Here is a 25760-nt window from a genome sequence, read left to right on the forward strand (position 1 = left end):
TGTTCATCCTACATCCTCATCTTCCTCTTCCATAAGGGGAGTATGGAATATGGAATATGCTATTCATAGAGCTTGGTACTTCCATAGAGTCCCGACTCTTTGGACTCATCGACTATAATCCTCCGCACGCCACTATTCAACGCCGCTCAGATCTGGCTTGCACTGGTGACGCCCAACTCCACCCAAGCTTCCACCCCCCTTTTCCGGCTGTCTCTATTTAGGACTGTCATGTCGAAGCGCCTCAGTGGATTCTAGTCAACGAGCTAAAATTCCACGCTTATGGAACTATGGAGCCTCTACCGCGATGGTCTAAGTATATACAGCCCCATCCATTCTGTCGCTACCGTGACGGAGTGAGGAGTATGTAAACTTGAAATCGATCGACAGCCTCGATCGTGTATCGACCCAGCACCCCGGGGCGCGAGCTCAGATCGGATCGTGCGTAAACCGCCCTACCCTGCCCACTTCAAGCCTTCAAGGGTGGTGCCGTGACAAATAACCAGGTCCGCGTCGCGTCCCTGACCCCGTCCGCCCAGACAGGTGCACTTCCAACATCGGACAATCAGGCAGTGATCACCTCCGAACGTGTTGCGTCCGATGCCACGCGCATGCAGCCCACCCAAGTTCCCATGGTGGTCTTGTCCAGAACTCAAATCCGACTTGAGGGCGCAGTCTGCAGACTGGATTGGATGGCTGAAACACCGCCCACCCATGGGACTGGTTCCCGACCTTGACAGGTTGACGTGCCTTAGCTTGCGGAGTTGTCTCGGGGGCTGGATGTAAACAATGAATGGAGGAGACGGACCATCACAATCACAATTCCAATCTTGATCCCCGATTCCCCCAGACCTAGCACGATGCGGATGGCGAAGAAAAAGGGGGACGTGTCACAAACCACCACCACCACCACCATGGACCATGGACTGTTTTCCATATCGGCCCTAGTTCGTGTGCGACATTGGCCCGAGCAACCCACGGCGATCGAGGATCATCTTGCCCGGACTCCTCCGTTCTCCTCCGTCCACGAGTGTGCCGTGTCTGCAACGACCCACCGGTGACGGAACCCGTGCGGTGACACTCCGGGGCAAGTTGATTCTCCTCGAGATTAAGGGTTCCTTGTCCAGCGTCGCGTCATTGGCTGCGCCTAGATTAGACCGCTAACCCCTGCATCCTGCCAAACCATTCCTCTTCCGTCTGGTTTCTGCCGGTACTATTTTCAATCCTACAGAGCACAAGGAACCAGAAAAAGGGGTGAACCCAGTTGAATTGAGAAACCCGCTAGAAGGGCCCAAAAAGAAAAAAAAAGAGTCGACCCTCACTCCCGAATATTCCGACCATCCCCAGAGGAAACCACATTCTTGGGACTGGACGTTGAAACCCGACAAACACTGCCGACCATCCAGCACTATTGAACCCAAACGAAAGGTTTGACAGGTGAGCCCCCAAAATTATTGTCCGCTATGTCAATGGTGGGCAAGGCTAGCACCAAATGGTGTCCCCCAATAGTCAATAGTTCCTTCCACCCAGCAGAACGGAGCTCGTGGCGCAACAATAGACTGAGGCCGCGCCCATGGTTTCGACCACATAGTTTACCTTGCCACGACTCCAGACTCCAGAATATGCACTGTGGATTGGCCGTAGATCATACGAAAATCCTCAAAAATTCCCCGAAGGGCCCTAAAAGATTTGAATTGGGCATGTGCAAGCTTGGACTGCTTCGCCTGTCCCAATTTTTGGGGATCCCCGGCTCCACTCGTGCAAATCATCAGTTGCTTTATCTAGCCATCTTCAGGAAGATCAAACGAACTCTGTGCATCATCCCAAGTGTGCGGGTACGGCGAGCAAAAGTTCAAATGAATAGGCGTATCGGGTTGTCCGGCGAGCAAAAAAGATTATTGAATTTTAATTCTGGAGAAACGTGCTACCTGTACTCCGTCTTCCGGGAACTGCAGGTAGAGGTACACCGTGACTGTGGGGACAATAAAGCATAACTGTAAAACTCGCCATCATTCCCATCCCGTCCGGTAAATCCTGAAGAACAAGGAGATGGGATGGTGAAGTGGAAGTGGAGTTCATATAAATTGGTTCTTGATTCGTCGATGCTGAAGAAAAGAATGCGAAACTGCTACTATAACCTTGGAAGCCAACTGTTGGCGATCAAATAGAGACACGGTTTCCTACCAGTACCAACTTCTCTAGTGGCGCATACTACGCGCTCCATAGGCATTACAGCCATTGTGATGAAATCCGATCTCATCCTGCCACTGCACCGACGCTCGTATCATACTTGTCCATCCGCTCTGATTTGCCTTTGGCATTGAGACCTCGAGTGACCCTTATGATCCTGTCTTCGCTAATGAATAGTAACCACACGTCTTCGTCTTGGGAAGAAGTTAACATTCCGTGGATTAGTCGTACATTTCATACTACCAAGACAGGAGTTCTACATGTTGGTAGCTGTGCCCGCCGAGCCAATTGCAAAGATTCCTTCGCAGACTCGGATCAACTGATATCGTCCATCATACAAGACAAACATCATTCATCACGTTCGACATGCACCTTGAACAGGGGAATAGGAATCGCATCAGCCTCCTCCTGCGTCACGCGTGCCGGTCTCGGCGACATTTGAGCTTCACTAGAGCGACACAAAGTCGAAACGGGGTTGAGATAGGTCACCTTAAGGTGCGCACTAGGCAACATTAATTCGCATGAGCAGAGACGCAACGGGGACAAAAGCACCTACAAATGATGACCCGTGCTGATTCCCCCACAACTCAGTTTCCGCACCGCTTGATCCTCCTCGTTCGCGAATTTGAACGCAAAACCGCCCGCGTCGACGAAGTCAGGCGCTTGGTACCCTTTGGGACAATCGTCGGTATATAACAGGAAAACTCCCAGGGCTCGGGCGTTTGGTAGTTTGGTGAATGTTGCTGTGATGGGAATCAGTAAGCGGTCCATTTGCTGGATGCCCTTTGCTATGTCCATGGCGGAGCGAATGGTTATGAGACTACTGGTTTTGCTTTTCTCTTCTTTCCCGGTGTTAAGGCCGGGATTCGTTTTGGACGCGTCCTGGTCTTGGCTATTAGGCTTGCTGTGCTCGCTGTGCTCGCTGTGGTATTTGAAGGAGATGGTATAGGCCTCGACGATTTCAATGGGCGGTTCGACCTTCTTGACGATAGTGAATTTCACGGCCTGGAGACGGCGCCGAACGAGAACTTCGAAGATACTTCCTTCCTGTCCGGTGGTCGGGTTGTCAGTATATCCACTATCATGGTGAGATCACGAACATACGAGAAGATCGAGTACACGGTCCGTTCGGGAATCAACTCCTCTCTCCATGACCTTGACCTGGAAGGTAGGGCCGTCGACCTGGTTGTTTTCTGCACTGATGAACTCTTCATAGGTGCGAATATGGGAACCCTCCCGATTGGGGGCTTTTGGAATGGAAAGACTTCGTTCACCGAACGTGACTAGCGGCAGGAGGTCACTGTATAGCAGCGCTCATTGGCATTGTGACATGGCTTGGGGGTTTGCAGGAAAAGACCGACCGCTTGAAGAAAATGCCAGCAAGCTACTGCGTGTTAGTTGTGTCTGATGTTGAATTAGGAGTGGGGTATGGACCGTGATGTGCAGAACAATTTTCATCAACTCCAGGCTTTGAACCTGTACCATGTCAATATAGTACGTGGTCTTCGGGTTGTTGTCACCAGCTTGACGCGTACTTTCTGCTGGAGAGCGTTGAACATCTCCTCCGTCCGGGGCCTGGGTGGAACTCCAGGTTTCTGAGGAGAACTCATTGACTTGTGCACTACAGTAGTAGTAGATTTAGTAAGTTTTGCTGTGGCAGTGACAGTGGGTGTGGGTGATGGGTCAGGGTGGATTTGGAGCCCTGGAGTGGGAGACATATACCTACCTAGGTAAGTATGACCAGGTACTAGTCGAAGAGCGTCCTTCCAGGTTTATTGATTCAACCTCCAAACCTTCCAAGATTAGAACCTTGGAAGCTCACAACTTGAACTTGATTACGAGACTATTCCGGTCACCACCGAGTATCATTTATTCTAGTAGGATTTATACTGAGCCCTGTACTCCGTATCATCCATGGGTTGAATATACTATCTCTGCTGCAGAGTGGGGGCCAGCACGAGGCGCTGCGGGCTGAGTTGGGGGTACCTGCAGGTGACGTACCTGAGGGACAATGGAGCAGGGAGGCCATCCCTTGAGGATGGGATAAACACTGAGTCATGCTGGTTACTGCCTGGTATCCTGGTATCCCTGGCTGTATTGCAGTTGGAGGCAATGAGCGAGTCATTGTCCCTGGCATGACATTACATTGTACTATTAGTACTACTAGCTATACTAATACACTACTGTATGTATTTGTACACGTGACTGGTGGCGAGTCTGGAACTCTCCTCTCTCCACCTTGGCGGCAAACCGGTTTCTGCTGAACTGCACCTGGCACATCTTTCAAGTTCAAGTGCCACTGACAGATTTCAGGATTCGAGCCTTGAAAACTGGTCAGTGGCACTAATTATATTCAAAGAGGGTGAGCATTGTGGAATCTGGGATACCTTAAGTACCCTATCTGTAGGGCTACCCAAGGTTAAGTAGGGCCGGCTATTGGGAGGCACTTGATGGAAGTTGAGTGATCTAGCACAAAGCAGTCAATGCACAGCAGTCATACAGCTGTTACAGTAATGCAATATAGATAGTATAGTATAGTAGACTTCGTAGGTATAGCATAGTATATCATAGCTTACTGTACATAGTATACCGTAGTACATAGAGGCAATGTTGTTCTCCGCTTTCGCTCTACCGACTCCACCATGCCATTCCACTCCAATCACCCTTGTCAGCCGCCACTCTGTTTCTCTTTTTGTTTCTTCCCTTTCTTCCTTGCTTGCTCTTTGGGTCCTTTGAACCTTGGATTTTTTTTACTCATTCCCACGCCCCCTTCGCCATGCTCTGATCCGGTCGTTTCCATTTTCTTCATTTGTGTAAATGGTTTCGCTGAACGCGTGCGCTGACGGGCCGCTGTGCTAACACATTCCCATCTTGTCTTGTGGTGGCCATTTCCAAGGTTTCTAATCCACTCTCCCCCACTTGAAAGAAGCTCAGTGATGTCTTCGTCCGAGGACGCCCCCCGTCCTCTCCGCCCCGTCGACTCCGATCTTACTCTTTCCTTGGACTCGTCTGCTTCATCTACCTCAACTGTCACCTCTCCCCATGCCGCCCGCCATTCTGACTCTCGTTTGATTCACCCGAGGCCGAGCGATATGGACGAACACGAGAAAGATGATATCGCCCAGGGCCCATCAAACAGCGCCCTCGGCCAGTTCTCCTTCGCCCCAACCACTCGCACCACCGTCGTAACCACCACCACCACAACCACCACTGCATTTCCTCCTCTCATCTTCCGACCGCCACGCGCCACCAAGGATCTGGATACCCGGCAATACCCCCTCGCCGCCTCGCCAACCCCGGCCGCCTTGAGAAACCTCAGGTTCAAGATCGGCGATCAGTCCATTGTATTCAACGAGCCAGAAGATACCAACGCGACGGCAACCGAAGTACGTCTTTCCATCTCTATCTCTATCTCTACCTATCTACTTATTATTTTCCCTTCTCTCCTATCCCTCGCTCCCTGCCTTGTGCTCACATAATTCTAGTTGAGAGAAAAGAATGAGGCCCTACAAACCTCCAACGGCCTGATCCGCTCAATCAACTCTTTCAGCTCCGAAGACAATGGCGTACCGCGTCGCCTCGCTCCTCCACGATCGGTTACTCGGCTTCGTCAGCCCAACTCCCAAAATCGACCCGTCTCTCCAGTCTCTATTCCCGATCCCCGCCCGGCGATTTTGCCTCGTGCTCGCGCACCTCGAAATATTTCCGAACCTGTGGCACGGCGCACTCGTCATAGTGCCGCGACTCATCTTTCGCCGGCTGGTCTGGCCACCCCGGATGCTGAACACAACCCCGGTAGTCTCGAGGAAGGCCTGGCCCCGAGACAAAGGATGCAAAGCGTGACCATCCCTAGGAAAGAAACACTGCTGAAGTCTCCCCTCTCCGCCGATGCCGGGCCCTCGACTACTTCGCAACGCCCTAGTCTAACTTCAGTGCCATCAACTCAGACCGATGCCAGTGGGACTCATGTATCAGAGCCGTCTCCCTTTGAGCAACACTCTTTCGGTGGTTCTTCTGGGGACGCCTCCCAGCTGAGATCGGAACCCCAATCACAGCTATCGGCTATCGATAGTGCGATGGCTCAAGATATGTGCTTGCCCAGCCCCAGCCTGTCACCGGTTACCGCTATGAACGCTCTGCATGCAGAATCATCTTTCGATTCCGAAGATACGGATTCGAGCCTAGACCACAACATCCCCCGCCAGCCGAAGGCGCTACGTCTTTCCGGAGGTGATTCTTCGTCTCACGACCTTTCGATGCTCTCGTCTCGCTCTCCGTCATCTCTCATGGATATGCCCAAGGTGTTGGAATTCTTCGACGCCGTTCCTGAAGAGCTGAAAACATATATGATGTATCAGTTTCTTCGGCGTTGCCTTAAGCCCACGCTCCACTTTGTGGCCGATGTGGTGAATCCAACCCTCAAGTGCGACTTCCTCGCTCTCCTTCCCCTGGAGCTCAGCCTGAACATTGTAAAGTACTTTGATGTACAGACCATGTGTCGTGCTGCCCAGGTCTCCAAGAGATGGCGTCATATCATCAATTCCGATGAGAAGACTTGGAAGGAACTCTTGGACCAAGATGGGTTTGTTCTTTCAGAGGGCGAGCTAGAGCGAGCTATTCGTGAAGGATGGGGATGGCAGTGCAGCAGTCCAGATGATTTTGAAAGGGACCTCAGTCTCCCATCCTCGTCCAATGGAGAGTCAGAGATGTCCCCTGTCGCTTCTTCGTCTACTGCTGTCGATAGAGCGCCTCTGTCATCCCTGGCTCTAAACAGACGACCCAAGCGGAAAGCCAGTACTCGCGGGTCGATTCGGAAAGTGTCAAAGCGAAAGATTTCTTCCAGTGGAACGGATCATTCCGAGCCTGACTGGAAGAGAGAGATTGCTTCCTCCGAGGCTCCTTATGCTGCAGCAAACGCGGCCGCGGCTGCCATCTCGTACCCCGAAGTTGGCCTTCCCGCGCTCCGAGGCTTGTATCTCTACAAAGCCCTCTACCGCCGGCATCATGCCATCCGCAGAGGTTGGATGAAGCCGGCTGTCAAACCTCAGCACGTTGCCTTCCGTGCCCACGATCGTCACGTTGTTACTTGCTTGCAGTTCGATACAGACAAAATTCTCACGGGAAGTGATGACACGAACATCAATGTGTACGATACCAAGACTGGAGCTCTGAAGGCCACCCTCGAGGGCCATGAAGGTGGTGTTTGGGCACTCGAGTATCACGGCAATACCTTGGTCTCTGGGTCCACAGATCGTTCTGTGCGAGTTTGGGACATCGAGCACGCTCGATGCACTCAGGTTTTCCATGGCCACACCTCGACCGTCCGCTGCCTTCAAATCGTCCTTCCCACTGAGATAGGTAAAGATGCGAATGGCGAGCCTGAGATCATGCCCAAAACGCCATTGATCATCACTGGATCTCGTGATTCGAACTTGCGAGTCTGGAAGCTTCCCAAACAAGGCGATCCGTCCTACTACCCGAGTGGGCCGGTACTAGATGACACTGATTGCCCTTACTTCCTCCGTGTACTTTCCGGCCACACCCATTCCGTTCGAGCAATCGCAGCTCACGGTGATACTTTGGTCAGTGGAAGCTACGATTGCACCGTCAGGGTGTGGAAGATTTCCACCGGACAGGTCTTGTATACATTACAAGGCCATTCAATGAAGGTGTATAGCGTGGTGCTAGATCCAAAACGCAACCGCTGCATCAGTGGTGCGATGGACCACATGGTCAAAGTGTGGTCCCTGGATGATGGCTCTCTGCTCTACAATCTTGAAGGCCACACATCTCTCGTCGGCCTTCTTGCTTTGCAAAATGACCACCTTGTCTCGGCTGCCGCCGACTCCACACTCCGTATTTGGGACCCCGAACACGGCCACTGCAAGAGCATGCTCAGCGCGCACACTGGGGCGATCACATGTTTCCAGCATGATGGACAGAAGGTCATTTCTGGATCAGATCGTACCTTGAAGATGTGGGATGTCGGCACTGGTGCTTGTGTTCGAGATCTCCTGACCGATCTTAGCGGCGTTTGGCAAGTCAAATTCAACGACCGACGATGTGTTGCTGCTGTTCAACGTGATAGTCTGACCTACATCGAGGTAAGTTACTCATTGATCTGATAAAATCCAATCTTGTTCTAACATACTCTTAGGTTCTTGACTTCGGTGCTTCTCGAGACGGCGTGCCCGAAAGCAAACTCGGCAAACGTGTAGTGGTAAACCGCCGCGGTCGAGAAATTGCCCCCACTAGCATCGACTCCGACTCCGAATCGGATTGATTCAAATCGGTGTCATCTCATGACTGAAATGTCGCTTTCCTTTGTTTCTCCTCCTCGTACTCTTCCCCTCCCCGCCCATCCCTCTCCAATCATCTACTCCATCTCATATTCCCCTATCCTCATATTCCCTTATTACCCGGCTCCTGGACTTTTTGACACCCTTACTCATTCACGATACCCATCCTTATGGCACTTAACTATTTGTCTCCCCTTCTCAAACCCTTTGCATAGCGCGGTCGGCATTCTTCGGTCATCCAGCATTACGATGGAGGATAGGCGTTAGACGTTTTCTGATTCTTGGGGGTTTCCTATTTTCATTACTTCGTTATGTCAAAAAACCCTCCTTATGCATATCATCACCGTCCTTGATTTTCTTTGTCATTGTATTGCAATTATCTCACATCCATTCCTTGTATCTGAAGTTGTCTTCGGCAACCCTGGCTTCTGTGGTGTTTTGAGGCGGGCCTGCGTTGATATTCGCATCTTCTTTGTCCTGTCTTTATTAAGTCGTAATAGATATACTGCATTTTGATCAAATTTCTACCTATGCTCGTAGAACACATACGAGTAGCTTTGAGGTTACGTACTATCATAGGCCATTGAGATGGTATTAGTAGATACTCAGTCACCTGTTAGTTACCCGGCGGTGAGAAAGTAGAGGTGGACGCCTTATTAGGCAAGGATTACTACGGCTTCCCACTGTATTTTTACTAGGTCCAAGGATGTACTAGTATCGAGCCGAGCTACGAGTAGTCTAGAAATCCTTGTTCTCGGAAGCTTTCAACCTTGGAAGTTGGGGATCGCTACCCATTGATTAAGAGCGTATCTTGAGACGAGCTGAATGAGAGAGATGATGACTTCCTGCGAGCCAGCGCATTATGTTCATTAATGGTAATATGTATGTATACAAGTCTTTTTGCCCAGTTTTCCAAAGTCACACCTCAACGCCTCACGACTGCGCCAGACGTCCACCTTCCAAACTGCCATCAATACCAGCCGCAGATAGAATAGACCAGCGTATAGCGTCAACGCCCAGTGCCCGACCAGGACCGACAGAAACGTCGGCACTACAAGTCAAAATCTCACCCAATGCACCCGGACCTCCTGAGGTATATGGATCGGGCTGGACAACGGGTTTCATTTTCTTTAACATGGCCTGGAGTCGCTGGATTCCGACATCCGAAACGCCGGTCTTGGCCTGTTTCTTCGTCCTCGTGATGACTTTGTCTATCTTCGAGAGAATGATTTGGTGCGGAATAGCGTAGCGGCGGAACAAGCCCAGGATATCGGCATCCTTTTGTTTGATGCCGTGTTCGCTATCGATGAGGATGAAGGCGCGGCGGAGTCTGGGAGTGAATCAGTACGATATCCATCGGGGTCCGGGTTCTAGCCGGGTTCTAGCGGCTCATGGGGAAACGCACTGTTTTCGGCCCTGGAGGTATTTCATAATTTCCATGCCCCATTCGGCTCGACTAGCTTTGCCGTATCCCGGCATATCAAGCAAGACAACTTTCGACTCGCCGCCTTTCGTCCCCCCAATTCCGAACGCATTCATTTCCCTCGTGCGGCCTGGTTTCGACGACGTCCAGCAGATTTCCTGGCCCATGATCGCATTCAATAAAGAGCTCTTCCCGACATTCGACCGGCCCAGAAATGCGACTTCCGGCTCGATTGAAGAGAGGGGCGTTGTGCGGAACTTGCTGGCGGACCATAGTTTTATAGGCGAGTGGCGCGATGGAATGAATAGCTTGTTTGCGAAAGCTAGTTGGTCGGCATTGGGTGCTTTGGTGTCCCAGTAGTAGGAAAGGTCGGACGGCGCGAGGTCCTCAAGGTTGCGTTTGTTTGGGTTGGAGGGTGGCTTTGGTGGCGCTTGGATGGGTTCGGTTGGTCGTGATGTTGAATAGAGTCGATTTACAGCCCTGGAGGCCGTCCATATTGATTTCCTCATCTTTGAGAATCGGATGTGAATGAGCGACGCGGCTAGGTGTAAATGCAGGTTGGATTCTCCGGAAAATCGGGGCACAGGCCAGTCGATGCTTATCGATAGCGCTGGCCCGCGGGACTGCTCTCAATGTAGCCCGCCGCGCTTCCAGCTTAAACTTGAACTTCAGGCCCAACCAAGTTCACTTCAGTCCCCTCTGCTGCATTGTCTATTCGCCAAGACACACCCCTCAAGATGATTAATGCGGTACTCGTCTTCAACAACAATGGCCAGCCACGCCTGACCAAGTTCTACACCCAGCTGGTGAGTTGCGCAGCTCCGATGACGACCTGAACCACCAACAGCTAACCACTACACTCCCAGGACACCCAAACCCAGCAATCCCTAATCGCGCAAATATACCACCTCGTCGCGCAAAGACCCGCGAGCGCCTGCAACTTCCTCCCTCTGCCCCCTCTCCTCTCCCAACAAGGCTCATCCAGCTCCTCCTCCGCCGGACCCTCCGACGCCCCCACCCAAATCACCTACCGCACCTACGCCACGCTCTCATTCATTATGATCTCCACCTCCACCGAGTCCCCGCTCGCCCTCATCGACCTAATCCAAGTCTTCGTCGAATCTCTGGACCGCATGTTCGAGAACGTCTGCGAGTTAGACCTGATTTTCGGCTATGAGACCATGCACGCGGTGCTGAGCGAGATGATTGTCGGCGGCGTCGTTGTCGAGACGAATACCGAGAAGATCATTGCTGGTGTGCGTAGTCAGGAGGGAACTACAGGCAAGAGGAGGGCTGTCCAGGCTGCGAGCACGAGTCTTGGGCGTGGAGCGCTGCCGGGATTGGGTGCTTGGCGGTGATCTTCAATTTAGGGATGATCGATTGCGTGAGGTTTGTTAGCGTTCATTTTACATAGATTTTCAGTACTGTGCTTTGCTCATATTGCCGGTCTCCGTGGGTAAATGTATAGTACTACCTTTCGGTTCAAGTTGGGTTACCATGTTTAAGGTTCCTAGGTATATTTTTTGAGATGGTCAATATAAACTTGAACCACCTAGACACCTGGTGAAGCAAAAGAAACATTCAATACCTAGGTACGTTCAAGTTGATTCTAATAGTTATGAGAAGAAATCCTTGAGCTCTCTTCAATCCGGGCCATCATTATCTAGTACATCGAGGCCGATCACTTGGGTTTCGAGCCGGCCGGACAGCTTCAAGCTCAAGTTGAAGGGAACAGATTATACAACTTCTAGGGCTGCCAATATCTCAACAGCCTATTCCTACTACCTAGTACCTAGGTAGTAAGGGCTAGTAGTAGGTACCTAGGTTTATTAACCTTGGAATAAAATTCTTGAAAGTCAACAGTCCTAGTACTCCAGGGCTAGTACTAGTATTACTCTCAATATTTCTAGAAGACTCGGGTCTTACTACTATTACTACTACTACTACTACTACTACTACTACTACTACTACTACTACTACTACTACTACTACTACTACTACTACTACTACTACTACTACTACTACTACTACTACTACTACTACTACTACTACTACTACTACTACTACTACTACTACTACTACTAGCGACTCTAACGGATGCAGCAGCATGCTTCAAGTTATGACATCTACGATTTAATCCATCGATTTCTTGAAATTTTCAAGTTTGAAGTTAACTTGTAATATTGCTAGCTTCATTAAGTTGAACCTTGGAAAATATAGTGGTACTAGCCCTGAAGGAATCTTCAATCATTCAAGTTTGAAGTTTCCAACCTTGGAAGGCTAACACTATAATTTGAAGTAGAGAGTTAGACAAAAACCATCCCAAAAAGTGTACCTTTTTCTATTGACTGAAATCCATGTACTACCACAAAAAAGTTGAAATAAAAGACAGTTGTGAGATTTTGGCTTGAATTTCATGCGTTAACTCTACTCAACCAGATGGGCAGGTTTGCCGGAATGACCCACATAGAGGGTCACATGTGTCCACGTGATATTATTCATGGGTCTGCCCTAACGCGCTTGCCCTAGCCCTAGTCACATGCCCACGCTAGCGCGACCCACAAGAAATTCATTAAGGCTAGCCGCCAACATTTCATTCTCTTCTTCATCCCGTCAACCGTCAACCAGCAATCCCAGTCGACAACATGGTGGTAAGCATTTGATTGCCTTTTCGAAAAGGCTCGCCAGCTGCAGCGATGCCGTAGAACAATTCGCCTTGACTTCTGATCGAAAGATTGAAGCAATTCCGTCTATTGCCCACAGACTCGAAAGAGATGTGTGGCATTGACGATGATTTTGGCTGGAAGCACGAGTTGAGTCCGTAAAACGGCTTGACTCGTCGCTCTCCTTAGAGTTCAAAGAAGATGCAGCCCGTCGTGGACATTCGCTGATCTTCTTTTCTCAATGATAGCCTCCCAAGTCCGGAAAGAAGACCGCCGCCATGCCCTACCCCCAGGGCAAGGCTGGCTCGTCCAAGAAGGCCGCTAAGGTTCGTTTCTTTCTTTCCCACTGGAGGCATCCGAGAAAACGAAGATGATTTTGCTAACCGCTTCGCCGCCCCTCAGAACCCTCTCATCGAGAAGCGTTCCCGCAACTTCGGCATCGGCCAGGACATCCAGCCCAAGCGCAACCTGTCCCGCTTCGTCAAGTGGCCCGAGTATGTCCGTCTTCAGCGCCAGAAGAAGATTCTGAACATGCGCCTGAAGGTTCCTCCTTCGCTCGCCCAGTTCCAGAACACCCTGGACCGCAACACCGCTGCCCAGACCTTCAAGCTCCTCTCCAAGTACCGCCCTGAGACCAAGGCCGAGAAGAAGGAGCGTCTCGTCCAGGAGGCTACCGCCGTTTCCGAGGGCAAGAAGAAGGAGGATGTCTCCAAGAAGCCCTACCACGTCAAGTACGGTCTCAACCACGTCGTCGGCCTGGTCGAGAACAAGAAGGCTTCCCTCGTCCTCATCGCCCACGATGTTGACCCCATTGAGCTGGTTGTTTTCCTGCCCGCTCTCTGCCGCAAGATGGGTGTCCCCTACGCTATCGTGAAGGGCAAGGCCCGTCTCGGTACGGTCGTCCACAAGAAGACCTCCGCTGTTCTCGCTCTCACCGAGACCCGCGCTGAGGACAAGGCCGAGTTCTCCAAGCTCCTGTCTGCCATCAAGGAGGGTTACACCGACAAGTACGAGGAGTCCCGCCGCCACTGGGGTGGTGGTATCATGGGCGCCAAGGCCAACGCCCGCCAGGAGAAGAAGCGCAAGGCTGTCGAGTCCGCCATCAAGGTCTAAGTTTTTCCATTAGTGTAAAAACTTGGATTGTTGATTGACGGGATCGCGCCTACCAAAGCGTACTCCTGGAACAAAAGTTCTAATGGGCGAATTTCAAGGGTGTTCAAGGCTCCGGATGACTTATTGACGGCCAAATTCTTTTTTAGCTTTAGATGGGTGGGAAAAGATGCCCAGTGGCCCTTGGGATCCCATTCTAACAAAAAAAGAAAATAATTTTCTCTTACGAACTCCACAAACGGCCCTTATGTACCACTTTTCTTCCTGCAGATACCCATGAATTCATTTCTCACACCGTTCAAAATATCTTCTGTTGTAACTGTCGATGAGAATGGCAATTCATGTACTCTACTCTGCTTGTATCCAATTGTAGACTTTTGTAGCAAGTAAAAACTCGAAAAATCGCAGATCGACTCTCGAAGGAGGGTTAATTACTCCGAACTCTGCAGTGGGCGAGAAATCTCTGGTGCTTGGGACCCACCAACACTAAAATAGCAGTGGCAGTCTGTATTTGGTCATGCCTTTACGCCGCAACACCAGGGCATGGTCTGCATCAAAAGGCTTCGCTGGGTTAGTCCCTATTCGCTTTTCCTTTGGAGTATTCGAAGCATCGTTTTTCTTCCAGTGGTTTTTTACTTGTTTTCATCCCGGTATACAGAAAAGGAGCTGGCATTTCGATATGCTGCTTTGTATTCAGGATTGTTTCAGATAACCCTTTTCTCGGGCCTCCTAACAACCGGGAATTTCGCCGGAATTGAATTTTGGGATACAGACAAAGACTCGGGGGTTGGATAGGGCTATTTACAATTGAAGGACGATTTAGCTTGCTATCTGGACTGTTGGATTCTTCTTTATTGAATCAAAGGCCAGTGATATGGAATGGCTGTTTACTGCCAATATGAGCGTCACATTGCAGCTGAGCGCATGAGAATAGATCCGATCTCAATTAAGATAGCGACCACTCATTACTAAATGGTCTCAAGACTTCAGTGGTATAGAATTAGTCGATATGCGTTACCACTCAGCGTTCGACATCATTTGTAAGCTCGGTCTTATTTCAACCCCGACCCGGGCTTAGAACCAGGTCAAGGTTGAAACTCTTTCCTAACCCGAGTTCTATGGAGGTTGCCCACATAAGCGCAATCCTGGGTGTAATAATTGTGGTCGTTTGATTTCCCCAAAAAGAAAAGACTTTTGTTCAAGTTTTCTGAAGCCGAAACCAAAGCCACAGGATATCCAAGCCCAAGAACCTGAAATACACTGCTTATTGTGTCACGGCCGTTGAAATTCATGGCTGTACCTGTCCCTGTCATCCTATACGGTGCCATGAAGCAAGTTGCGGCGACAGTGAGGGCCAATTTGCTGCCAGAATACGACGGCTTGTTTTGTGACTTGAATTTTATTTGTTATCAGTTGGGCCTTGCTAAGTTATGAACGACCTGCTTCCAGTTGTATACGCCGGTCACGATATACGGGCATCGGCACGTGAAGTTCCCTTGTTTCTTTCGGGATGCCCTCCTCCGACTTTGTCTCTCCACACCCAGGTCGGCTCTAATGACTTTACAATTCCTGTTCGTGCTGTCATTACCGGGGGAGGTTATGACGAAGAGAGATTTCAGCTGCTCTACCAAGCCTGTTTGAAAGCCTGTGGGTCAGCAGCCAACTTACCTGTGCCTTTCTTCAGAACGAATAATGAACTCACGGATCAACTGGCACGCGAGGGGAAGGGCCACCAGCATTCTTCGGCTGAATATCCAAAGGCAGTCACCGAAAGACTTAAGTCTAAACTAAGAGCTGCGGGTATCGCCCCTGGCATGCAAGAGGAAGAGTTTGGCCTTACAGGAGAGGTCTACTTCTTTTAACCAACATATGAGGTGCAAGAATAGAGCCAGCAAAGTATTTCCAGGAATAAGTGGTGATTTCATCAAACATGGTGATGCTGGGGGCACGGACAAGTGTTCTGTGAACGGACTCACTTGAACGTTCCCTTGGATAGTATCTAGGTAGCTCATAATTGATGCCTGAAAACCTCTTCTACCTGAGCATAAAACTGATACTAGTATTCTACTGCATCGAATGGCTAAAACCTTGGAATCACTCTAAACCGGAAATGCCCTCGCTAATGGCTTGCTCCAAACTGACCCAGCCTGGCTGATTGAAGAAATTCCGAAGAAGCTCCTACGCCCGTTTAGAAGACAAGACATCACTCAAATCCTGTATCTCATCTTGAGGAATGGGAGGAATCAGAGGATTACCCGGACGGAGATTTCGTAGGACTCTGATGATATCGTTCCAGTTCTGAGAGGCAGCAAAGGCAAAGATTCGTTCGAGTTTTACCGAAGGAGAGTGAAGGACGGGGACGTGTAGCCTTGCAGCATCTGTGACATCAACATACCACTCTATTAAGTTCGAAGGCTTAGTAGAAATTCTCATAGCTGCCCCAGCTCACTCTAAACTTACGTGGAGGAAGGAACCCCAGAGCTGACCTATCTCCTTTGAGGATATTATTGATTAGTGATTGTGTCGAACCACGTTCAGGAGCAAGGATCTTGCCGAACTATCAATTCTCATCAGTATTTTTCTAGACTTTATATGGAAATGCGACTCACAATAATGCCCGGCAAGACAGTGTTCAGCATAAACGGACATTCTCCTGAACCTATTTGAATGCCCCACGCTCGGCCTCGGTTCTAGAAGCCCCGTATACGATGTATCTCTTGTTATGGGCAGCAATATCTTCATCCCAAGCTGCATGTATGGCAGCATCATTCCATATCTCTAAAACTTAGTTAGAAATAGTAGTAGAGTCCAGAAGGGTCATAAGTAGAGAATACCTGTGGTAATAACAATCCTTTCTTTATTGGGGATTGGAATGTACGCAGCGGTTGAGGACGAGATCAGCACAAGCCCTTTGATTGGAGGCTGTTTCGAAGCGGCTTCTCAAAGGTTCAATATTGCCTTAACAGAATTCGGAATAGAGACGCTCGGGTCAGGGTTAATCGATAAATCAGCTGCATATGAGATATCAGGTCCAGATGTCATGGGTAGAAACCTCACTGGTAGAAATCATACGCACAACGTGGATAACCCCTGCAATTGAATTGATTGCCCCTTTCCATTCCATCTCACTAGTCAGGTCCGAGACAATGCGCGTTTCGAACTTGCCTTTGTTGGTCGAAGAGTTCATTCAACCAGGGTTTAGACTCTCGAACAGTACCGCGGACCAAGTAGCCTAAGCTCAATAGTTGATCGACCACATGGGAACCAATAAATCCATTAGTTCCAGTGATCAGGGTTCTGGAGCCTTGACGGATCGTGTTCTTGGTATACCTGGATCCAACATGATTTCCGGGAACCAAACTTTATTCAGACAGAAAATAGAAATCGGTCGATGTGGACTTGAAGCGTGAAATGAATATCACTACTTACCTCCCCGCCTCCGTCCCACCAAAATACAAATCACTACTCCACACCATCCCTGGCTAGATTTCTTTCCATTGCCCCAGATGCGGGATAATTTGATTCCAGCTGGGGACAAGTGGGATGAGGACGCGCTTTGCCAGGATATCATGGGGTTCTGGACCCGCAGCTCGAACCCTTCACCAGAAATTGCAATCTGGGGGGGGGGACCCATGGGATGTTCGAAATTGGGAGTTGACCGAGGCTTTCTTCAAGAAGTGGCAGTGGACCGTTAGGGGCTGCCTAGAGACTATGAACTCTACTAATTCCTGGCGTATGAGTCGTGATGAGAGTCCCCAATTACGATACATTTAGCATTTGTCAGAATTGAAACGAAACATAGAAAAGTATTGCATGGGCGCAATCGGCTTCTTCACCCCCATAGCCTTCCTACCTAGATTCGCACCAAGTAATCGATGATCTACATCAATCTGCGTATAACTCTGACATAAATAACCCCACTGCCTACCTGTTTGGCAAAGTCCAGTTAAATCTGAAAGGGCGTCACGATACAAGTGCGAGCTGAATGCATGACTCGGACATTACATGATGTTCATTTCCAACTATTAGATTCACCATGAGACACTGGAGCTCGATCTTATTTATCGGTAAACTTGAAGCTTGGCAGGCTGAACGCTAAAACTCATTAATAAGGATTAGCTCGTCCCCCAAGTATGTGGAGTGGGGTAGAAAAAAAAAACAAAAAAAATACTGGCTTTGAAAGAACCGGAGCACGTAACAACCAGTAACACTACTAGTAGCCACCAAAGGGCTTTCTTGATTAGCTGTCCGTATGGCGGCTGACATTGTGAAAGTCTTGGCAAAAGGCTTAGCTTTGTTTATGGTCATCACAGCTGGTTATCGCCGAGAAAGCTATGAAGTTGCTCTCGCGCCATTGGCCTGAATATGGGCTAAAGATTAGCTTTGTCTCTTTTGCTAAATAAAGATCAAATTATTTTGGATGATCGGCCTCTTCTCGGTGGTCAGTCGTCAACCGATGCGATCCCCCAGGATGCTGACATGCATTAGTACCGCTTAACTCCGCACGGCCACGCAGGATCATGTTCCACTTCTCATTCGGCTTTGGATATTTAAAGCCGACATAGAAGCTGTCAATACTCGATCCGTCAAAGCTCAGTGCCATCAAAACAGCCAATAAATTTGATCTCAACTATTGATCACCATGTCCACGTCTCCTCGCGAATCGCTTCTCGCTCGCCATCGCCAGCTAGCACCATCCGCTGCCATTCGGGTCTCTCCCATATGCCTTGGAGCCATGAACTTTGGAGATGCATTCAAGGACAGACTGGGTGAATGTACCAAGGACAGCGCCTTTGAGATACTGGATCACTTCTTCAGCCAAGGTGGAAACTTCATCGATACATCAAACGGTTATCAGGCTGGGCAATCGGAAATGTGGCTTGGTGAATGGATGGCCACCCGACAGAATCGTGACCAGATCGTACTTGCAACCAAATATTCCGGTGTCAGCAGACATCCACCAGAGAACATTCATCTGAGATCCAACTTCGGAGGGAATGGAAGCAAGTCTATGCGTCTCTCTATTGAGGAATCTCTACGCAGACTCCAAACAAGCTATATTGATGTTTTCTACGTGCATTGGTGGGACTATGCTACCTCGATCGAGGAATTGATGCATAGTCTCAACGACCTCGTCACATCGGGAAAATGTCTCTACCTCGGCATATCTGATACCCCGGCATGGGTTGTCGCGAAAGCAAACCAATATGCCCGTATGAGCGGCTTGCGACAGTTTTCGGTATACCAGGGCATGTGGAACGCCGCGCTGCGGGACTTCGAAAGGGACATTATTCCTATGTGTCGCGCCGAAGGGATGGGAATCTGTCCGTATGGTGTGTTAAACCAAGGACGTTTCCAAACCGAAGAGGTCTATCAGGAACGAGAAAGTAACAATCCTGGACGAAAATACACAGCGGTGTCGGACCACGACAAATCTGTCGCCAAAGCTCTTCAAGACATCTCTGCAAGGAAAGATGCAGACACTAAAATTACTCAGGTGGCGCTCGCTTATGTGATGCAGAAGGCTCCTTATGTCTTTCCCATCGTGGGGGGGAAGAACCGTGGAACACATCAAGGGCAACATTGCTGGACTTTCAGTTGTCCTTGAAGATAAAGAAGTTGAGGAGATTGAATCAGCGTACCGTTTCGATCCTGGATTCCCTCACACATTCCTGAGTGGTACTCTCTTGAAGGGCCATGATGCCACCCCCAGAGGTGCTTACAACGCAAGCGACGTCTGGTATTTGGAAACCATGGGTCCGATCGATTTTGTTGAGCCGCAGAAAGCAATTCAGGTAAAGGGGAAGTCGACGGCCTAATAAGATGGTGATAATTCTGATGGTGTTACGGAGGGGAGAGTTGAAAACAGAAAAATCAATGAATGGTGGTGGTGGTGGAGGAGAGAAAGCTCTAGCCAAAGAGGACTGAGACAACGTGATTCACAAGCAGGTTAGACACACAAGCGAGCTAAACACTCACCCAAAACGCGTTCTTGAATTAGTACTCAATTGATTCAACCATCGTCCATGCCATCAATTTGTACTTCATCCTCTCTAGGCCTGATACCCGAGGCGCCGAGTAGAAGCCTTTTGAGAAATCCCCGCCATTTCCCCGCGCATCCTTCTCTGTCTGCGAGCCCGTTCTGGCCGAGGGTATGAACCCTCGTGGATATTATCTAAGAAATAAAAGATATAAAGAAGGAGCAAACCCTCTGTAACGCCTCGGCGAAGTCCTGTACAGCTCGTACTATCTTGTCTCGTGTGACGGTGTCTGGTTTACCTTTCTCACTTCCAAACCCATAAAGTCCGACACTCCCCGGCCATCTCTCCCCCGCTCCCCGCACCTTCAATCCCGCACTTAGAATGATCCAGGCTTCTATATGATGTGCGTGCTTCGCCCCTTCGTGGCTTGGAGGTTTTTCGTCCAGGCCCTGGCGACTTGCCAACATTTTGACTTCTTGCGAGACATGTACAATGCTGAAGAGAGCCAGCTAAACCACGACACAACGAGCCGAAAAGAAGTGATAGAGAAAGATTAACAAGAGCAAGCTGTTTACTGGACTACGTGGAAATCGGAGCAAGAACTGCGCAGGTGCTTATGTTTACCAGATTTCCCCGCAACTAGGGACAACTCTCATATCTACTCACCACTCTTTCCAACCCCGCCTGTGATTCTTTAGTGATTCTTTGAAATAATTTGAACGATGAAGGACGGGAGCGCGCATCATGGCTGTACTACCTGGCTGAGATTTCCCTATGGCGACTCCGAAGCGGCATGTGCGATGAGATTTTATCTCTGTGCCATGCTAAGCGAGATGATACCACTTTCCTGACTTCACTCGCTACTCTCGTTGCTGAATATGAACAACAGGGCTGCCAATTGGCTGCAGGATTACTTCCAGAGCTATCGCTAGAAGCGCCTACTGAAAGCGACGATATACCTAGGTATGTCGCTTTATTCTTCGGGGACATTACATCGATTACTGCGAAGCCATTTATTGGCCTTTTCTAGCAACTCTACTGAATTGCTGCCCTTCTATCCCATCAAACAACTCATCTCAATCGTTCTTATCAAAACCGATCCTGACCCCTGCTAAACAAGGAGCTACTGCGTCTGATGTTTCTTCGGGTGCAACCGAGGAAACCCAAGTTGATGGCATCGGCCTATTTCAACATTCTTCGCCTGTAGTCCAGGAGTCACTCGCAGTAGTTATCAGCAATTTTGCAGCCAAATGTCTTGAAATAGAGATCCGGCGGATCAAGGTCAACTACCCAGGATTCAGTCATCGACACCATGGTACATTCCTTTTGATAATGTCTTGCACCCGAAGTGCGCTTGTGCTTCTAGCTGCTGCTCTCATGGGCTCACCAATGCCACCTGAATGGCAGGAAAGCGTCACGGATACCACTGAATTGTTGCGTTTTGGGCGGTTGAGATGCCTCAGCTTTTGACATGGCGAGGCTTTATGATCTCAATTTTTTCTAGCATCTCAGAAGCATCTAGTACTCTTGGTGATTTAGGAGTCAGTTTGCCTTAAAGGAGGGTTAGCAATTTCGTTTAATAGTAGTTATCTATGGTTTAGAGGAGGCTTTCAGCTTAGCCGTTTCACTTCAAGAGCTCCGAGTCTTCAAGTTATGATTTTCAGCTGATTTCACCCAAAATGGGCTTACAACACAGCTCTATCGTTCCTGTGGAATCCAGGACATTATTGCATTGTGAAAGCCCGGTTTATAAGTACCCGAGAGTAAATGTGAAAGCAGGCAATATGAGTAAAGGTGATAATGAACGGGATCAATCTTGGTAAATGGATTTGAGAAAGAAGCTACGAGCGAGAGAACTGAGACAACACCAAAGTAGGTGCCAGTGGTGGCTGACCATCTGCCATCCGCCATTAGCAACAGAAGTCTACTCTAAATCCAATTCTTGAGATGGTTGATCAGCTCATCACGATGCTCCACGTTCTCAAACTTGAATGAACCTGCAAGCTCATCCAATTCCTCGAACGATAGGTCGCGGAAATACTCCGCAAATTCAGATGCAAGGTATTCAGACAATAAAATATCACGAAGAACACGATCGACCCAATCACTTGTCCCCCATGTAGGCGGGTATAGCACCTTTTTGTGTTCTGGGGAAATTGCCGCTTCAAAGTGGTCCTTCACTGCAGTAAAGATTTTTTCGACTTCAGGATCGGCGTTGCGTCCCCATCGATCCAGGCCGAGTGATTTCTTTTTGGCAAGCCAGGGCTGCAGGTGACGATACCACTTAGAGTCTGGGGAGACAAAAGTCAATCCCTGGTAGCCAATGTCCTTATAGAGCCAAATTGACCATGAAATTGGAGCATTGTCCCCTGAAGGATCTCCCCTCTTGTATATTTCCAACTGATCCCGGAGAACAAGGTAGCGAGATGCATTAGTCGCCTCAATATCGGTGTCGTTGCGCATGGCAGACGAATAAACTGGGCCCCATTCGCCATTCCATACAGGCACTCCGACCTGCTTCATGTGCAAAATTTTGCGTTCGTACGAGGCATGAAGCCTGGCTTTCTGCGCGTCGGTGCTGGTGTATTTCTCTTTGCACTTGGGGAACCCGAACTTCGAATAATCATGAATCGAGTAAACGGAGTTTGGGAAAGGCTTCTGAGGGAAGTGGTTGAAATCAGCGGCATATGTGTTTCCGTCAAGGAAGAGAATATGCTTGTCATCAACGGACCGGATCCCCTTTTCAATCCGTGCGTAGAAGTCGATGAGTCGGGTGAGCTTCGGATCCGCAGGCTCATTTAGAGGGTTGTACCCAGCTACCCAGGAATTTTCTTTGTAGTGTGCTGCGATGTGTTTCCATACATTGATAATGGTATCTTGGAAGTGGCCATAGTCCCAGAACTGAGCGATATGGGTTGGGTTGTCGGAATGCCAGTCCTGGTTCTGTCCACCGGGCACAGTGTGGAGATCCAGAACGGTATAGATGCCGAACCGAGCACAGCTTTCCACGACGCGGTCGAGAAGCTTAAACCCATTGGGATTGATTTTCGTCAAGTCGTTGCCATCGAGGAAGAGACGATGGTTAAAAGGAATGCGGAGACAGTTGAGATTGCAGGCCGCAAAGAACTCCGAATCCTTGTCGGTCCAGAAATAGTCATAGAACCTGTCCCAGAAAAAGTCATACTTCTCCTGGCCCATAACCTTCAGCATGGCTTCCTTGTGCTGGGTCTCATGCCCAGGATAACCTGTAATGAAATTTTCCATGTTGAGGTGACCTCCAGTGGCAGCCCCACGAAGCACAACTGGGTTTCCATCCTCTGAGACAATTTTTGTGCCTTGCACACGGAGAAAGCCTTTCATCTTGAGTATGGAAAGATCAGCCGAGTTTTTGTTGAGACTTGGTGTTTGGAATATGTAGGCGGAATTTAAGACCTTGAAATATGTCCAGAAGATCTAATGTTGAGAGTTGTTGCATCTATCACATGAGCATGACCGACACTCCCCGATATGAGGAGAAGTTCGACGCCACTTAGCGTGAGATTACCCTTTCAGTCATCAACAAGATCGCTTGGATTATTACGGATAATATGAGCAGCAACGCTCAAATTTAGCCACTCGGGAGTCTTCGAAGGCTGCATTTAGCCGCCTGGGGTTGATGGCTAAATCTAGAACTCCTTTTTCACGGGTTGCAGCGTTGGCCTCCAGGGTGCTCAGGTACTAGTACATATCTTCACTGTCAGTCTTCCCAACCCTCATCTTTCATGTTGTCTTGGTAGTATCCATGCCATATACCATCGATACCATACTAGCGACATTAGTTGCAAACGCTATAGCCTCGAGCACCTCTCACGGGTATCGATACTATCATCCTGTCACTCTCGGTATTGGTGTGATAAAATATGGTAGTAGAAGCCTTATAGTTGATGACCGTGTGATTACCAATTTTTAATTTTGCTAGTTGTTTAGTCTTTTTCTTCCTTCTTCATGATTTCTAGTTAGATTGCATGTTGCTTCTCCTTTTTGCTCCGCCTTCCCACATTATGCTCACGCATGGCACAAACGAAGAAAAGTCGAGTTGGATGTTTCAAGCCATCTCGCCTCATTTACAAAGTAATTCAATTAATAGGAGGTGATGAATGGGCTGAAAGGAGCAAAGACATGAAAGTGGTGGTATGAGGGGAGGAGGGGGGGGGGGGGTGAAGTTATTTGCAGAAGGAGGGCATCGCGGCCTGAATGCCTGAGGCTGCGACTTAATTTTGTATGGCAGTCATTCTATAAAATTGAAGAAGCTTCCATACTTTCAAGATGTCATTTGCGCACCCCAATGTTACAGTTAGTCCCATAATGATTCAAATTCTACTGCCTCTATACATGGCAACAGAAAAGTACTGTGACGGGTTGCCTTGTGAAAAAAGTAACCAGTTTCACAATAGTCAGAGGGGAAGCCTTGGAGACAACTTGAAAGCTACATGACTCATGACTCCAGTGGGAAGACAGAGACATCAGCATGGATGACAAATTAACTTGAAAGAAACTAAATGTCAGCCGCAATATGCGCAGGATTCCTACTAGCCTTGCCCCGCAAGCAAGGGAAATACAGTAATCTGCTCGAATCTGCTCCTGATCAACGCATTAATGAATACTAGTATCATCCCTCAACCTCCAATTTCAACTTGAACCCCTCCAAACCACCCAGGCAATACATTACATTCACGTATCCATCGTAAACGATAAAGTCAACTCGATTCAACCATGACAGGTACAGAAGAAGCACCATCCATGACTAGCTAAGATAAAATATCAAAAAGCTAATCAATCTATAGAAACTAGCCTCGGCTCCAAACCCGAGGCTCTCCGCATTGGAATCGCTCTATACCCCGGGTTCGAAGCCCTAGACGCCTTCGGGCCCCTGAATTGTCTGAACGACCTCTCACGCACCGAATCAATCACTCTCTCCGTACTGGCCTCAACCCTAGACCCAGTCAGCACAAAGACACCCGCCTACCCCGCCGGAATCGGCCAAAGCGTCGTTCCAACCCACACCTTCGCCACTGCACCAGCACTAGATGTCCTCCTCGTCCCCGGAGGCCAGGGCTCACGAGGCTCGTCGCCCGTCGTCCTAGAGACAATCGCATTTATCCGAGACTCGTACCCCAGTCTCAAATATCTGATCACAGTATGTACCGGTGCGGGACTGGCTGCTCGAGCGGGTGTCCTGGATGGAAAACGCGCGACGACGAATAAGAAGGCGTGGAAGGACATCATTGTACTAGGTCCGGAGGTGAAGTGGGTTGCGCGGGCGAGGTGGGTTACTGATGGGAATATCTGGACCTCGTCCGGTGTCAGCGCCGGGATTGATGTTATCTTGGCTTGGATTGAGGAAGTCTTTGGGAAAGATAAGGCTAAGGCGATCGCGGAGGGCAATGAGTATACTCGTCATGAGGATCCGGACTTCGATCCTTTTGCTGAATTGTATGGTCTGGCATGATGCTTGAGATCTCTTTCGATCAAGAACCAGGTTGGTACCTTGCTCTTTTTTTTCCAATTCATGTCATGTACATAAAGCATGATCTCTACGCCTACTTAATCAACGTCTACTCTCCGGTCTGATAAACACCACGTTGCAAGGCAAAGTAGCTATACATTATCATTCAATCAAGGGCGCGGTGATGAGCCCCAAGAACAGTATGTCACAAGTGAACCCCAGATAGAAATCGTATTAACGAGAAAACCCCCCCGGGAAAAGAGCCAGCCAGCCAGCCAGAGCAAAAAGCAAAAAAGTAGAGCTGAAAGGGCCAATAAGAAGTGGTATGGTGAAATTACAGGAAGATAGATCAAGCTCAAAGCAATCGATCCATGGCAACCAGAAAAGGAGGAGAAAGAAAGAAAGAGAAGACGAAAAAGCACAAGCCAAAATCTCCCAGCGCCCCCAGAAGACCAGAGATGCCCACCACAAGGCAAAAGTCGTGATAGCATCATGGAGTAAAACCCAGTCTTAAGACACAAAGAGAAAATGAAAAAAAGAGGGATAGAAAAAGTGAATGGTGGAAAGAGGAACAGAGTAAGGAGGCATAAGTATGAGCGCAGTCATTTGGTC

General features: G+C 49.1%; 12 protein-coding genes across 12 annotated transcripts; 6 read left to right on the plus strand and 6 right to left on the minus strand.

Moving 5' to 3' along the window:
- Nucleotides 1-287: 287 nt before the first annotated feature.
- On the plus strand, nucleotides 288-734 carry N7533_009078 (uncharacterized protein; the record flags this gene model as incomplete). The annotated part of the gene is made up of 2 exons (XM_057105728.1): nucleotides 288-360; nucleotides 472-734. The coding sequence occupies 2 exons, from the start codon at nucleotides 288-290 to the stop codon at nucleotides 732-734; spliced, it is 336 nt and encodes a 111-aa protein (XP_056957177.1).
- A 1801-nt stretch (nucleotides 735-2535) lies between these two features.
- On the minus strand, nucleotides 2536-3797 carry N7533_009079 (uncharacterized protein; the record flags this gene model as incomplete). Its single annotated transcript, XM_057105729.1, has 6 exons — nucleotides 2536-2689; nucleotides 2744-3234; nucleotides 3292-3487; nucleotides 3549-3571; nucleotides 3622-3663; nucleotides 3723-3797. The coding sequence occupies 6 exons, from the start codon at nucleotides 3795-3797 to the stop codon at nucleotides 2536-2538; spliced, it is 981 nt and encodes a 326-aa protein (XP_056957178.1).
- Nucleotides 3798-5123: 1326 nt separating this feature from the next.
- Nucleotides 5124-8470, plus strand: N7533_009080 (F-box/WD repeat-containing protein; the record flags this gene model as incomplete). The annotated part of the gene is made up of 3 exons (XM_057105730.1): nucleotides 5124-5573; nucleotides 5673-8291; nucleotides 8345-8470. 3 exons carry the CDS (start codon nucleotides 5124-5126, stop codon nucleotides 8468-8470), a joined length of 3195 nt encoding a protein of 1064 aa, XP_056957179.1.
- A 949-nt stretch (nucleotides 8471-9419) lies between these two features.
- N7533_009081 (translation initiation/elongation factor MRX8) lies at nucleotides 9420-10418 on the minus strand (the record flags this gene model as incomplete). The annotated part of the gene is made up of 2 exons (XM_057105731.1): nucleotides 9420-9816; nucleotides 9892-10418. The coding sequence occupies 2 exons, from the start codon at nucleotides 10416-10418 to the stop codon at nucleotides 9420-9422; spliced, it is 924 nt and encodes a 307-aa protein (XP_056957180.1).
- A 228-nt stretch (nucleotides 10419-10646) lies between these two features.
- Nucleotides 10647-11267, plus strand: N7533_009082 (putative AP-3 adaptor complex subunit sigma; the record flags this gene model as incomplete). Its single annotated transcript, XM_057105732.1, has 2 exons — nucleotides 10647-10715; nucleotides 10776-11267. The coding sequence occupies 2 exons, from the start codon at nucleotides 10647-10649 to the stop codon at nucleotides 11265-11267; spliced, it is 561 nt and encodes a 186-aa protein (XP_056957181.1).
- A 1287-nt stretch (nucleotides 11268-12554) lies between these two features.
- On the plus strand, nucleotides 12555-13685 carry N7533_009083 (60S ribosomal protein eL8; the record flags this gene model as incomplete). The annotated part of the gene is made up of 3 exons (XM_057105733.1): nucleotides 12555-12557; nucleotides 12821-12898; nucleotides 12975-13685. The coding sequence occupies 3 exons, from the start codon at nucleotides 12555-12557 to the stop codon at nucleotides 13683-13685; spliced, it is 792 nt and encodes a 263-aa protein (XP_056957182.1).
- A 2175-nt stretch (nucleotides 13686-15860) lies between these two features.
- On the minus strand, nucleotides 15861-16321 carry N7533_009084 (NAD(P)-binding protein; the record flags this gene model as incomplete). Its single annotated transcript, XM_057105734.1, has 3 exons — nucleotides 15861-16081; nucleotides 16143-16239; nucleotides 16292-16321. The coding sequence occupies 3 exons, from the start codon at nucleotides 16319-16321 to the stop codon at nucleotides 15861-15863; spliced, it is 348 nt and encodes a 115-aa protein (XP_056957183.1).
- A 20-nt stretch (nucleotides 16322-16341) lies between these two features.
- N7533_009085 (NAD(P)-binding protein) lies at nucleotides 16342-16806 on the minus strand (the record flags this gene model as incomplete). The annotated part of the gene is made up of 3 exons (XM_057105735.1): nucleotides 16342-16460; nucleotides 16517-16618; nucleotides 16755-16806. 3 exons carry the CDS (start codon nucleotides 16804-16806, stop codon nucleotides 16342-16344), a joined length of 273 nt encoding a protein of 90 aa, XP_056957184.1.
- Nucleotides 16807-16810: 4 nt separating this feature from the next.
- Nucleotides 16811-17158, minus strand: N7533_009086 (uncharacterized protein; the record flags this gene model as incomplete). The annotated part of the gene is made up of 2 exons (XM_057105736.1): nucleotides 16811-17042; nucleotides 17112-17158. 2 exons carry the CDS (start codon nucleotides 17156-17158, stop codon nucleotides 16811-16813), a joined length of 279 nt encoding a protein of 92 aa, XP_056957185.1.
- A 1166-nt stretch (nucleotides 17159-18324) lies between these two features.
- On the plus strand, nucleotides 18325-19501 carry N7533_009087 (uncharacterized protein; the record flags this gene model as incomplete). The annotated part of the gene is made up of 2 exons (XM_057105737.1): nucleotides 18325-19243; nucleotides 19281-19501. The coding sequence occupies 2 exons, from the start codon at nucleotides 18325-18327 to the stop codon at nucleotides 19499-19501; spliced, it is 1140 nt and encodes a 379-aa protein (XP_056957186.1).
- Nucleotides 19502-21592: 2091 nt separating this feature from the next.
- N7533_009088 (glycoside hydrolase family 5 protein) lies at nucleotides 21593-23023 on the minus strand (the record flags this gene model as incomplete). Its single annotated transcript, XM_057105738.1, has 1 exon — nucleotides 21593-23023. The coding sequence occupies one exon, from the start codon at nucleotides 23021-23023 to the stop codon at nucleotides 21593-21595; it is 1431 nt and encodes a 476-aa protein (XP_056957187.1).
- Nucleotides 23024-23987: 964 nt separating this feature from the next.
- Nucleotides 23988-25151, plus strand: N7533_009089 (DJ-1/PfpI family protein; the record flags this gene model as incomplete). Its single annotated transcript, XM_057105739.1, has 2 exons — nucleotides 23988-23995; nucleotides 24494-25151. 2 exons carry the CDS (start codon nucleotides 23988-23990, stop codon nucleotides 25149-25151), a joined length of 666 nt encoding a protein of 221 aa, XP_056957188.1.
- Nucleotides 25152-25760: the final 609 nt, after the last annotated feature.

This window comes from Penicillium manginii (assembly GCF_028828005.1).
Source record: "Penicillium manginii strain IBT 31320 chromosome Unknown utg000006l:1.0-4164085.0:1.0-4166146.0, whole genome shotgun sequence".
In the NCBI taxonomy this organism is placed as follows: domain Eukaryota; kingdom Fungi; phylum Ascomycota; class Eurotiomycetes; order Eurotiales; family Aspergillaceae; genus Penicillium; species Penicillium manginii.